The sequence below is a fragment of the Hemiscyllium ocellatum genome, chromosome 6, assembly GCF_020745735.1.
Source record: "Hemiscyllium ocellatum isolate sHemOce1 chromosome 6, sHemOce1.pat.X.cur, whole genome shotgun sequence".
Classification (NCBI taxonomy): Eukaryota; Metazoa; Chordata; class Chondrichthyes; order Orectolobiformes; family Hemiscylliidae; genus Hemiscyllium; species Hemiscyllium ocellatum.
The window spans coordinates 87,306,650-87,321,663 of record NC_083406.1 but is presented as its reverse complement, the minus strand read 5'-3'; the positions used below and the strand labels follow the sequence as shown (position 1 = coordinate 87,321,663).

General features: G+C 38.5%; 1 protein-coding gene across 1 annotated transcript in view; it reads left to right on the top strand.

The window, feature by feature from the left end:
- lnx2a (ligand of numb-protein X 2a) overlaps positions 1–15,014 on the top strand; it is a 97,530-nt gene that overhangs the window by 67,738 nt on the left and 14,778 nt on the right. The window contains exons 4-5 of the mRNA XM_060826756.1: positions 10,466–10,665; positions 13,054–13,422. Coding sequence (XP_060682739.1) covers positions 10,466–10,665; positions 13,054–13,422 — 569 coding nt within the window. The remainder of the gene's footprint in view (positions 1–10,465; positions 10,666–13,053; positions 13,423–15,014) is intronic.

The following is a 15,014-nucleotide window of genomic DNA, read 5'->3' as shown; positions in this document are numbered from 1 at the left end:
GATCATTTCTTCCTCTGCTAGCTGCACAAATATTTCAGTGATGTGCTCACCAGAATGTGTTCCTGAGTCTAATCAAGATGGAATACGCATTGAGATGGATGTCTCTAAGCTGGTGGAAACCTTACCACTGAAGATTTAATGGCTTGCTTCTCAGAGGTGGAGTGAGAGTGTCTGGCCTTTTTGTGAAGGTTTGTTGTGTGCTGCCAGTGTTTACATAAGAAAAGAGAGGGAATTAGTTTTGTAAGTGGAAGAAAAGTTTGTGTAAGTTAAGAATCACTATCTACACTTCGCAAGGCAGCCTGTTCAAATTTTCCCATCTATTGCTTTGTATACCTGGACTAGACAACCTCATCCCATAGAGGCGAAAATTATAACACACAGAGACTTCCATATTTAAGGATCCCTCCAAACCACCCAAGGGGACAGTTTCAACATTTGGCACTCTCTACATTTATCAAAAACTTGACTAAAATTATGCTGGCAAAGCATTACAGCCTCATAACAATTGCTGTGCAAAGAAGACATGAGTTGGACATTCATGGACTTTTACTGGTATCTGGTTCAAAATATCAAAGATAGAAAACTTCTACATCAACTTCTAACATTTACATCAACTTCTAACAAAGGATTTCTAGTCAGTTGATGATCAGGGGGCTGAGCATAGATAAATCATTACACTGTATGTATTACTCACAGTTATCCATGAAATATTCACTATGTTACAATTCTTTTCTGCAGTTTCCTGAAGAAGAAAGACAAAAGGAGTGATCATTCTCAAGGTAGCAGGGTTAATTGTACAAGGTTGAGGCTGTTTTTCCAGGAGAGTCGGATGTTGAGGGGTGACCTTATAGAGATTTATAAAATCATGAGGGGCATGGATAGGGTGAATAGCTAAGGTCTTTTTCCCAGTTAAGGGAGTCCAAAACTGGAAGACATAGGTTTAAGGTGAGAGAGGCAAGATATAAAAGGAACCTAAGGGACAAACTTTTCACACACAGGGTGATATGTGTATGGAATAAGCTACCAGAGGAAGTGGTCGAGGCGGGTACAATTTAGAATATTTAAAAGGCATCTCAATGGGTACATGAATAGGAAGAGTTTAGAAAGGTATGGGTTAAATGATGGCAAATGGGACAGAATTAATTTAGGATATCTGATGTGCTTGGATTAGTTGGACTGAAGGGTCTGTTTCTGTGCTGTACAACTCTATGACTCTAAAGCAAAATTATTCATTTTTAAGCAACCTTTTTAAAAGTGACCTGCAGCTTTTTAAAACATATTAGGATTTATTTCATCTCTCACGGTTGTACTACATAGCTGTTGGGCCTGCATGTTCATATATCAGAGCTCATAACAATTGGGCAGTGATTCCTGTAGAAATGTCCAGTGAAACCGACCCTTTGTACCTCTGGCACAAGTGGGCCTCTATCATGAGTCAATTCAAAGACCATTTTTGATATTCTAGATACAAGTTTGGAATTTTTACTCTTATGATTATCTGTCTTTCTAACATCCATACTGTTCATCAAACATCCACCTATTGTAATTCTATTTTCTAACACTTGGCCTTGTATGCTGTGATGGGTTGAGTCTTTATCTAGATAATGCTTACATGTTTTGAGGATTCTCATCTCTGCCATCTCTTTAGACAGTGAGTTTTATCCTAACTTGAGGAATGCTAGCAATGGAATCTTTTTTCCATTTTCACACTCAATATCAGCAATAGTGTCTTTAGATGCAGGATAAATTCTACCCATTAACATGTTGTAAAATCCCATGGAAGAGGGATTCCTATATATAAAACACCTGATTACATATCAAACTATAGATAGATTGGATATGAGTTGACATTGTAAAAACTAATTACTGCAAACGTGTAATGTGACAATAAAAAATGTTACTTTCATAGAATGTTTTCACAACTCTAACAGTTTCTCATTGAATACTATTCATGCTTAATTTGGCATGGTAACAACAAGGTGCAGTAAAAACAAATTATGGTCATCTATAAATTTTAATGGTAGGTTAGCCAAATATGAACAGTGCAGTTTTTTTCACAAATAGCATTGTTCGCTTTCCAGTAACCAGCAATGATGAACTATTGGTTCTGAGATTCAGTCTTGTCTAATCTCGAAGTATCTGCCCTGTTTGAGCCACTGTGCTATATACCATGAGTTTACTGCTTCCAGTAAAATGTTTGGTGCTTCAGCTATATAAAAAAAAACTAACGACACATTATTTAGGCCTAAAATTTAGACTTTAAAATGCCTATCATAAAATATAATAAGATTCTTAACTATTCTTGATCATCAGAAATGGTTCACTACTAAATCTGTGGTGCATCATCTAGTATAGTACCCTCAATCTGGAAAAATCTACATTGCATATTGTGCTGAGAATTGAATTGATAGCAATCAAGTATGAAATCATTTCAGTAGATGGAATATAATAGTAATATTTTATTTGTTTTACTTTTACCATACTGCTGACTGAAGCATATTTTTTTGGAGTTAGATGAAAATGTATGAGAGGACACTCATAACCAATGGCCAATTTTTTGTGCTGCAAATTCTGGGGAGAATTTCAGCCCCAGAACTCATGATGAGTGAGAAGACAATTGGAAGGTTTAACAGTATTTTTATGAAACCTAAGTCTCACCATAAATATGTCTACTTCTGTTTTGACTGCAGTGTGTTTTGGAGCATCAAAGTAACCCATTCTGCAAAGATGGATCCATAATTGTAATCTATAAATCAGTTTGATATGGATGGGAATAGCACAAAATTAGGCTCTTTAGTCCACTGAATTTGTATCACCTCATTCAAAGAGCAGCAAAGCTAATCTTGCTCCTTTGCAAAATTTCTGTATTTTTCTCCATGAAGTAATAAACCAATTCACTTTTGGAGACATCGATTGAACCACCATCTACCGCTTTACTAGGCAGAGCATTTCAAATCTTAACCACTCATTTTGTAAAAACCTATGGTGTTCTCTCCAATTCTTTTGCCAATTATCTTAGATCTGGTAATTGTTTATTTCAAACATGGAAATCCCTTTCTTTTAAACTTCACGAGTGTTCACTCCCTGAAGGAAATCAGTGAGATTTTGTTCCTGTTTTCTTGGCAGTGAGTTAAATTTAAAGCTAGGTCTCAGTGAACCCAGCAGTGTAAGGGTGAAAAGAGCAGTCAGATCCATTAAATTACTTTTTTTTTGTAGCTCTGCTTGTCAGGTAGGAAGATTAAAATTGTTCTTCCCCATCTCCATCAAATCATACTTTCCATCTGCCCCACACCCCTCCCACTATGAGCAAATCAAGAATACTTAATGCCTCAATTTTCCTGATCAACTTTTAATCATCTAACTTGATAATTTCTTTGAAAATACTCCAGTGAAACATCTTGGGACATTTCATATGATAATTATACTTGTATAAATAAAATATTATTTTTATTATAGATTTGTTGCTTGTGAGCTATTTTAGCTCTGTTGATTAGCATGCATGTAGTCCTACTTAATAGCTTCAGCAAGTTCTTTTGATGTGCTCTTCTACACTCCTCATTGACCCTGGTTTGATTTCCAAGCATGTTGCTGATGGGTAAGTGACAGCTGGCAGGCCATCAGGTGACAAATCAACAGGAAATAAAATTATATCATGCAGAAATGAAAAGTTGTTGGCTGAGAGTGAGGCAAAAATCTCATTAAGACATCTGCATTTTTATGCATTCCACAGAGAATTGAAAAATAACCAAATGTACATGATTATTTATGCATTGTGTTATCAAATTATCATGTTGCAGTATGTGAACTATGTAAAGTCCAAAAATATCTTGTTTTCCAAGTTTTTTTAATTGAATCAAAATTTTTTCCAAATTATAAGACAAAATACACATTTTCACACCATTCTCCCAGCTTTGTGTGCACATACAAATGAAGAGCAGATCTGGGCCATTCAGGCCTTCAAGGAGACAGTGAGAAATGCAGATGTTAAAGATCAGAGTCAAAAAAAGTGGTGCTGGAAAGGCACAACCGGTCAGGCAGCATCCAAGGACCAGGAGAGTCGACTTTTCGAGCATAAGTTCTTCATCAGGAATGTGATGAGCTTATGCTTGAAACGTCGACTCTCCTGCTCATTAGATTAGATTACTTATAGTGTGGAAACAGGCCCTTCGGCCCAACATGTCCACACCGACCCACAACCCACCCATACCCCTACGTTTACCCCTTTCCTAACACTATGGGCAATTTAGCATGGCCAATTCACCTGGCCCGCACATCTTTGTGATTGTGGGAGGAAACCGGAGCACCCGGAGGAAACCCACGCAGACACGGGGAGAATGTGCAAACTCCACACAGTTAGTCGCCTGAGGCGGGAATTGAACCTAGGTCTCTGGCGCTGTGACGCAGCAGTGCTAACCACTGTGCCACCGTGCTGCTCCTTGGATGCTGCCTGACTGGCTGCCCAATCAACTCCCTCCCCCCAAACATCTCTGCCATTCAGTAAGATCATGGTCAATTGGTTTGTATTTTGACCACATTTCTATCTATCCCTAATAATCTTATTTCTTGTTGTGTGAAAAAAAATCAGTCTACCTCCAGCTTAAAAATATTCAATGACACTGGCTCTTCAGCCTTCAGACCTTTTGAAACAGAATCCCTCTGCACTCTGGAGATTTTTCCCAGTTATTCCCATTGGCTTCAATTTTGCTACGGCTGCTTGATGCCATTTTCAGTCAAATGCTGCCTGATGTTAAAGGCAGTCATTCTCACATCTCCTCTGGAGTTTAGCTCTTTTATCCAAGTTTGGATCAAGGCTGTTATGAAATCATGAACTGAGAGTTGTTCACTTTAGCTTTCACCAAGGCCGATGAGCAGTTTACTGCTGAGCAAGTGCCACTTAATAGCACTGTCAATGAGCCTTTCACCATTGTATTGATGATCAAACATGATTGATAGGGGAACAATTGGTTGGGTTAGTTTTGTCTTGTTTATTGAAGATATGACATACCTGTACAATTTTACATATTCTTAGGCACATACCAGTGTTGTAGCTGTACTGGAAAAGCTTGGTTAGGGGCTTGTTCTTAAGTACAAATTTTCAGTTCTATTGTTGGAATGTTGTCCAGGCTTTTAAAGAGCAGTTATTTAGTGCATTCTGTCCTTTCTTGATGTCATGTGGAATGAATTGAAAAGGTCGAATGCTGACATCTATAGTGCTGGGGACTTCAGGAGGAAGCCAAGATGAATCATCCACTTTAAAGTTCCAGCTGAAGATGAATACAAATGCATCAGCCTTACTTTTTACACTGATTGCTGGGCTCTTCTGTCATTAAGAATGAGAATACTGATGGAACCTTCCCCTCCTGTTAGTTCTTAATTGTCTGCTGCCATTGAATGCTGGATGTGGAGGGATTACAGAGCTTAGATCTAACCTGCATGTAGGATTGTTTAGCCTTGTCTATTTCATGCTGCGTCCTCTGTTGGACTTGCAAGTTGTCCTGTGTGTAGTTTCACTAGGAAGACACCTAATTTTTTTTAAGTATGCCTGGTGTTTCAGTTTTTTATAGACAAAAGCTAGCATTATGTTTTTAATATTTTTTTGTCCCTTGCTCGTTGCTGGTTTACATCTCACGCCCATGTCATTATTAATCATTTCTTTTGTCTTTTACTTGTATTGTTGTATATACATGGACTTTAGTAAGGCATTTGATAAGGTTCCCCATGGTAAACTAATAGAGAAAGTGAAATCACATGGTATGCAGGGTGTTCTAACTCGGTGGATAAAGAACTGGTTGAGCAACAGAAGACAAAGAATAGTAGTTGAAGGGAGTTTCTCGAAATGGAGAAAGGTGACTAGTGGTGTTCCACAGGGGTCAGTATTGGGGCCACTGTTGTTTAAGATATACATAAATGATCTGGAAGAGGGCACTGATGGTATGATCAGCAAGTTTGCAGGTGACATGAAGATTTGTGAAGTTATAAATGCCGGAGGAAACATCACAGAAGCGCTTCACAGGCGGCTCCCAAACACTAAGGATGTCACCTAGACAGAGGATAAAATGTCTGCAACACAAATTCCCTGTTGTGGAGAATACTGAGATACAGGCTATTAAACTTGACAGGATTGAAGTACATAAGGAGGAAATTCTGGAAAGTGTGAAAATAGGTATGTCCCCTGGGCCAGATGGGGTTTATCCTAAGATTCTCTTGGAAGGGAGGGAGGAGATTGCAGAACCTTTAGCTTTGATCTTTGTTGTTATTGTCTACAGGAATAGTGCCAGAAGATTGGAGACTAGCAAATGTCCCCTTATTCAAGAAGGGGAGCAGAGACAACCCTGGTAATTATAGACCAGTGAGCTTTACTTTGGTTGTGGGTAAAGTTTTGGAAAGGATTATAAGAGATAGGATTTATAATCATCTAGAAAGGAATAATTTGATTAGGGATAGTCAGCACAGTTTTGTGAAGGGTAAGTCGTGTCTCACAGCCCTTATTGAGTTCTTTGAGAAGGTGACCAAACAGGTGGATGAGGGTAAAGTGGTTGATGTGGTGTATGTGGATTTCAGTAAAGCATTTGATAAGGTTCCCTGTGGTAGGTTATTGCAGAAAAAATGGAGGCATAGGACTGAAGGTGATTTAGCGGTTTGGATCAGAAATTGTCTAACTGAAAGAAGACAGAGGGTGGTGGTTGATGGGAAATGTTCATTCTGGTGTTTAGTTACGAGTGGTGTACCGCAAGGATCTGTTTTGGGGCCATTGCTATTTGTCATTTTTATAAGTGACCTAGATGAGAATGTAGAAAGATGGGTTAGTAAATTTGCAGATGACACTAAGGTCGCTGGAGCTGTGGGTAGTGCTAAAGGATGTTGCAGGTTACAGAGGGACATAGGTAAGCTGCAGAGCTGGGCTGAGAGGTGGCAAATGGAGTATAATGCAAAAAATGTGAGGTGATTCAGTTGGGAAGAGTAGCAGGAATACAGAGTACTAGGCTAATGGTAAGATTCTTGGTAGTGTAGATGAGCAGAGAGATCTCAGTGTCCATGTGCATAGATCCCTGAAAGTTACCACCCGGGTTGATAGGGTTTTTAAGAAGGCTTTTATTGGTCGAGGGATTGTTTTTTGGAGCCGTGAGGTCATGTTACAGTTGTAAAAAACTCTAGTATGGCCGCGCTTGGAATATTGAGTACGGTTCTGGTTGCAGCATTACAGGAAGGATGTGGAAGCATTGGAAAGGGTGCAGAGAAGATTTCCCAGGGTGTTGCCTGGTATGGAGGGCAGGTCTTATGAGGAAAGGCTGAGGGACTTGAGGCTGTTTTCATTAGAGGGAAGAAGGTTGAGAAGTGACAATACAGGCATACGATATGATCAGAGGATAAGAGAGGGTGGACAGTGAGAGCCTTTTTCCTCAGATTGTGATAGCTAGTATGAGGAGACATAGCTTTAAATTGAGGGGCGATAAATGTGGACAAATGTCAGGGAGTAGTAAGGGCGTGGAACACCCTGCCTGCAACAGGAGTAGACTCGCCAACTTTTAGGGCATTTAAATGATCATTTGATAAACATATGGATGATAATGGAATAGTGTAGGCTTCGGATTCATTTCACAGGTTGGCCCAACATTGAAAGCGCTGTAATGTTCTGTGTTCTAATACAGGAAATTATATATCCATAGGGAGATGTTTCGTTGCTGGAGAAAGTTGTAGAGGTAGGGAGTGGTACAGGTGCTGGAGTACACTGTTCCCCACAACCGCCTCTATGCAGACTAGGTTCATCAGTCAGGTTTGTCTCCTGTTGTCATCCTTGAGGAAAATAAATATCCTTGTGTCCTGGGTAGCCTTCAATAGAACTTTGAGGATGGTGTTGCTTGGTATGGTGCTATTATTTTTGCCTGGTCTCTGATAACTCCAAGAGTGGATGGGAGTGATGAGCAAAGGTTTAGTGATGCAGTGGGTTGCAGATAGTTTAGTGTTTTCTGGATGCTTTCTAACTATGCCTCCTAACATTAGAATCTGGAATGTCTGAGATCAGATTCAGAACTCATGTTTAACCTATGCACACGTATATGATGAGTTTAGAAAAACATAATCAACTGGCAAAAACCTGATCCAATCAAATGTCCAGACTTAATCTAAAAGAAACAAAATTTTACTCAACAAGTGCATCATTATTGCTGAGCAGCTTGTTGTATCTGAAAAATTAATTTTATATTTGTTGAATGTTACATTTCTCAATTATCATGAAAATATTGTTTTAAACAAGTTTCTTTCTGTTTTTACTTCAGTCCCATGTCCAGGTCTCAATAATCTATTAGGCTGTCAGTAAAAATTTTAATTAAAAGTGGAAAATTTCCATTTTTTTAACTTCCTGGTTTACTATTGATTAGAGTATCTCAGTGTGATTGGCTACCTAGGCTGCATGCTGATATCCATGTTGCTAGTGGCTTCGATAACATCTTGACTTGGCAGCAGATTCCAACTGATTTTGGGAAAGGGGTAATCCACACCACAGAGACTATCAGATCATTTCTTTGCAGTCAGCTTAAGTTCCATCTTTTCGATGCTGACCTCATAATCTGGCTGTTATGTCCAGAAGTGTTAAATTTCAAATCCTTTTCAAATTTAAACTATGTTTTCTGTTAATGCTACTATATCATGTCACTCCTTATTGATGCTACTATTACCTGCTCAATTTTAATTAGCATTCTGGAGCATTCATATACTTCCAATCAATTCTGATACGATTTTTCTGGTACGTTTCAGTTTTTTTATAGACAAAAGCTAGCATTATGCTTTTAATATTTTTTCGTCCCTTGCTCGTTGCTGGTTTACATCTCACACCCATGTCGTTATTAATCATTTCTTTTGTCTTTTACTTGTAATGTTGTATATACATGGACTTTAGTAAGGCAGTTGATAAGGTTCCCCATGGTAAACTAATAGAGAAAGTGAAATTACATGGTGTGCAGGGTGTTCTAACTCGGTGGATAAAGAACTGGTTGAGCAACAGAAGACAGAGAATAGTAGTTGAAGGGAGTTTCTCGAAATGGAGAAAGGTGACTAGTGGTGTTCCACAGGGGTCAGTATTGGGGCCACTATTGTTTAAGATATACATAAATGATCTGGAAGAGGGCACTGTTGGTATGATCAGCAGGTTTGCAGGTGACACGAAGATTTGTGAAGTAGCAGAAAACATAGGAGACTGTCAAAGAATACAGGATAATATAGATAGACTGGAGAGTTGGGCAGAGAAGTGGCAGATGGAGTTCAATCCAGGTAAATGTGAGGTGATGCATTTTGGGAAGTCTAATTCTAGAGTGAATTACACAGTAAATAGAAGAGCCTTGGGAAAAGTTGATTAGCAGAGAGATCTGGGAATTCAGGTCGATTGTACCCTAAAGTTGCACAGGTGGATAGAGTGGCCAAGAAGGCATATGGTATGCTTGTCTTCATTGGACGGGGTATTGAGTATAAGAGGTCATGTTAAAATTGTACTTGACATTGGTTTGGACGCATTTAGAATACTGTGTACAGTTCTGGTCGCCACATTACCAAAAGGATGTGGATGCTTTGGAGAGGGTGCAGAGAAGGTTTATGAGGATGTTGCCTGGTATGGAAAGTGCTAGCTATGAAGAGAACTTGTGTAGGTTAGGTTTGTTTTCATTAGGCAAAAAGGAGATTGAGGGAGAACCTGACTGAGGTCTACAAAATCATGAAGGGTATAGACAGGGTAGATAGAGATAAGCTTTTTCCCAGGGTGAAGGATTCAATAACAAGAGGTCATGCTTTCAAGATGAGAGGTGAAAAGTTTAAGGGGGATACACGCGACAAGTACTTTACACAGAGTGTGGTAGGTGCTGGGAATGCATTGCCAGCAGAGGTAGTAGAGGCAGGCATGGTATATTCATTAAAGCTGCATCTGGACAGATGCATGAGTCGGTGAGGAACAGAGGGATACAGATGCTTAGGAATTGGGCGACAGGTTTAGACAGTAGATTTGGATTAGCCCAGGCTTGGAGGGCCAAAGGGCCTGTTCCTGGGCTGTAAATTTTCTTTGTTCTTTGTTATTTATTTCACTGTAACCTATTCCAATAGTTTTAATAATCCTGCTGTCTAAGTCTCAAACAGAATATTTTATTACACTTCCATCTGCACTGAAGGGATTCTATATTTCTGTTCTATGATTTTAAATACTCTTCCAAATTAATTTAGATTACCGCCTGTGATAATTTATATTATAACCTTTCTTCCTTGCCTTTGTTAAGGAATTAGACTTGCACGTGGATGCAGGTCTAAGAATGGAAAGCAACTTATTTAAAAACATAAACAACTTACTACTCCATCCTGTGCACTTTGCTGTGTAGTTTAACTTATTCATCTAAAAAAAACTTATTAAAAAAAACTGTGTGACAACTTATTGAAAATTTGAGTTAGTGGTTTAAATGCACTTGTTTGTATTTTCTTTTAATTGCAGCACTACCAAAGCAAGCTAGTCTGCCTGAAGGAGAGGTTGCCAATATTGAAATCCACAGAGCCAATCCCTACATGGAGCTAGGTCTGAGTATTGTAGGTGGAAATGAAACCCCTTTGATAAATATCGTAATTCAGGAAGTTTACCGAGATAGTATTGTTGCAAAAGATGGAAGGCTTCTTTCTGGTGATCAAATATTGCAGGTAATGAGATTAAAAATTGTTTATATGATCTATTTTTAATTGTTTGAAAGTAAATGAGGCTCAGTATGAGATGTGGTTAAAGTAAATATTCTTGCTGTGTTTTGTAAAGAACACTTTCTCCATCTATCAACTGCCCTAACCAATTTCCAGTTAGGTACATCAAAATAATTATTTTAATGCTCCCTTGGATACTAGAACAATTGTAAATTTAATGTAATTGCCTTATCATTATGGTGAACTATCATTTTGAATATATGGACTTGCCAGGGACTTATCCAATCAATTAGAAATTACCTTGTCAGCAGATTGTTACTTATAGCAGTATATCAGATAAGGTCATTTCTACTATTGAATGCTTTAATGAGGAGAGAAATAGTTGAGTTATTAAACCTTCCAATTAGCAACTGCATATTCAATCTCTCTCACACACTCTCAAGCCTTTTTTTTCATTCATGGGATGTGGCTGTTGCTGGCACAGTCTGCATTTATTCCCCATTCCTAATTCTCTAATGTCTAAAGTCATAATTAGGTCACTCCCGATCACGATGGCAGATTTCCTTTCCTAATTAACATTAGTGAACTGAAAGGGTCTTTATCACAATCTTCACTGTTAGGCTGCCTTTTCTTCTAGATTTTTATCAAATTTCACCATTTGCACTGGTAAGTTTCAGCCCATGTCCCTTGAACATTAACCTGGGGTTCAGGATTATCTTTCAAGTGACATATTAATCATGCCACTCCCCCACCCCGCCCCAACTTTTAACTCCTAAAATCTAATTGAAATTTTACAAACGTGTTGAAAGCTGACTGAAAGGTATTTGTTCAGAAATTATGAGGTTTAAAATATTGACCAGGCTATAAAACCAGATATTAGCCTTTGAAATATCCAGCAGCCTTGACACTCCAAACTCCAGTAATCGTGATTTTGATCTTTTAAGCATGAATGTACCGGTAGCATGTATTCTATACAATTGTATGTTTGTTAAAGCAGTTCTGTTTTTCTCTCAAGATTTAGATCCAAAAATCAGTGTTAAAACGAGGAAACCAAGACATAATTTACAACTTTGCCTAATGCAGATTGGTCATACGTTATTGGAAATAACTGATTTTCTGACTTTTTCTTTTGTGCCAGTCAAACCTAATGAAAATTTACTTATTTTTTGCACCACACCGTGATTAACTCTGTGCTTTGCTCTCAGCCGCACTCTTAGCCATTCATTCAACCATTCTATAGCCCTTTGCGGTCTGTTGCATTCTCCTCACTAATTATTTTCCCTGTATGGGTTGGAGGTTGTAAATTTGATAACCTTTTGCTGACAGTCAACTCAGTTGTCCAGATGGCTAGTGTACGGTTCAGAACTACACCACCAAGGCTGGTTTGATTCCTGTTCCAGCTAAGATAGATTTGAGATCTGTCGCTGAGAGTAGAAGCAGTGACAAGTCACCAGGACAAAACATGCAAGAAAATGATACAGGACTATAAGGCCATCTGTCATTCAGTGGGATTGTGGCTGATCTAACACTCATGTCCACTTTCCTCCCCTTTCGCGATAACCCCTGATACCTCTACTGATCGAGATTCTCCCTATTTTAGCCTTAAATATACGCAGGACTCTTCCTCTTTCTGGCAAGGAACTCCAAAGATTCACAACCTCCTGAGAGAAGAAATTCCTCCCCACCTTAGTCTTAAGTTGACGCCCCTTAATTCTGAGACTATACCTTCTTGTCCTATTCTGTCCCACGAGGGGAAGCATCCACTCAGCATTTGCTCTGTCATGACCCTTCAGAAATCTCTATGTTTCAATGAGATCACCCATCATTCTTCTATATTTCAATGAATAGAGTCCCACATTGTTTAACCTTTGCTCGTAAAACAATTCCTCCATCCTCAGGATCATCCTAGTGAACCTTTTCTGAACTACTTCAAATGAAATAACATATTTTCATAAATAAGGGGACCAAACCTGCTCACAGTATTCCAGTTGTGGTCTCATCAGTACCTTGTACATTTGCAATAAGGCTTCCCTACTGTTATACTTTAATCCTTGAAATAATGACCATATTCTGTTAACCTTCCTGATTATCTGCTGCACCTGTGTACTGGCTTTCGGTGTTTTGTGCACAGATATCTGCAAGTCCCTTTGTGTTGCATATTTCTATAGTTTTTCTCAATTTAAATAATACGGTTCTTTTTTATTCTCCCTTCGAAATGAACAAAATCAACAGACAATGAACCAAAATCTTACCTTAGATGGAACACACATGGTATGAGATATATGTAAGCTTCATGAGGCAATAATTGATATATTTTGTTGTGCTGATCATGCTTTTGTTAATGTCATGTAAGCATGAAATAGAATGCCAAATGTTTTTCAACTTTTTTACCAGGTAAATGGTGTTGATATCAGCAATGTACCTCACAACTATGCTAGGTCTGTGTTTACACAGCCTTGCTCTACTCTACATCTCACTGTTCTAAGGGAGAGACGCTTTGGTGGTCGAACAAATATCTACCCTGATGGCAGTTGCATGAGAGAAAATGGCTTACATGTGACTTTGTTTAAAAGAGACTCTAGTGAGCAACTTGGTATTAAGTTAGTTCGTAGGACAGATGAAGCAGGCATCTTCATCCTGGACCTTCTGGAAGGTGGTTTGGCTGCCCAGGATGGGAGATTGTGTAGCAATGACCGGGTACTTGCCATAAATGGACATGACTTGAAGCATGGAACACCTGAAGTTGCAGCTCAAATTATACAGGTAAGATTACGTTAGTGCATCAGATGTGAGGGTGTATATATAAATGTTTGGCTTGACATTGCATGGATGTTAATCTCCATGTTGCGGAGCTGTTTGTAATTATCGTTTGATCAATTACAATAATAAAACGAAAGTATAATTTGATGTGATTGCAAGCTTTACAAAAATATGACCTGATTTCATAATAGAGAAGCAAGAAGAAAGTCGTGAAGTAAAACCTGGTGCAGCTATTGTTCAGGTTTTTAATCTTATGTTTTTTTCTTGTTAGCATATTTTGTGCTCATGAAGCTAAGAGATATACGTGCTAATGAATTGTTCTCTAATCCATGATATTGAGTGTTGGTCTTCTAGAATTCCCAGAGCAGACTTAAGCACACAAAATGACCTGTAGAACAGGGTTGGTGCAACTAGATGCAGATTGAATCTTACTTCATTATGTCCCTACATTAGTTCTAACATCAGCAGAGCAACTCCTGCAGTACCAGCATGACATTTCTTACATTAACGATATTGGTTCAATCACTCTGACACAGTCACTTACTTTCAATAAATCCGCAAGGCTGCTAAAGTTTCAACACTTACATCATAGTTTCTTTTCTCTTTTTCAGTTGCTTTTAAAGGCTTTAATGTAGTCAGCTGTGGAGCTTTTATTGATACAGTTAGAATCGTTGCTGAATGGAATCTCATACTGTGTGCTTGGCTGAGTTTCAAACCCTTTAATCAATTCTACACATCAGTTGTTTATACAGTTACAATTATGCATTAGAATTTCATTACAATCATTTGCCAGTTCTCAGCCCATTTATGAATTTTTCTCAGCAAGATTTGTTGACACAGATGCTGAAGAGACTGTGCTTGGCTATGTTGGTGATGTATGAGGAAAAAAAATATTTTTACAGTGTGGAAACAGGCCATTTGGCCCAACAAATCTATGCCAGCCTTCCAAAGGGTATCCACACAGCCTCATTCTCCTACCCTATTACTCTACATTTCCCATGACTAATGCTTCTAACCTACACATCCCTGAACGCTATGTTAAAATCACACAACTTCAAGAAAGTTCTGGAATTTACATATGAAAGAACTGAAACCAACATGCTCATTCTAAAAGATGAGAGACTTAACAAACAATCCAGGTCTTTTTCAATATATAATTTCAGTTACATCACACTGTAAATTTTTTGCTATAAATTCTGTGTCTTACGACCTTATACTCCACAATCACCTGATGAAGGAGCGGCACTCCAAAAGCTAGTACTTCCAAATAAACCTGTTGGACTATAACCTGGTGTTGCGTGATTTTTAACTTTGTACACCCCAGTCCAACACTGGCACCTCCCAAATCCTGAACACTATGGGCAATTTAGCATGGCCAGTTCACCTAACCTGCTCATGTTTGGACAGTTAATCCAATAATATTACTTCAAATTGTTTTTCAATGACTGTATGTTTATATTGACAGTTTTGTGAGCTTCTCCAATATCTTCCAATATTATTACAGATCATATGTGATCAATATGTTATGGATTCTGAGTGAATGATTATTGATGGTGGGATTTTATGGGGATATCGGGAATGAGTGGTATACAAAC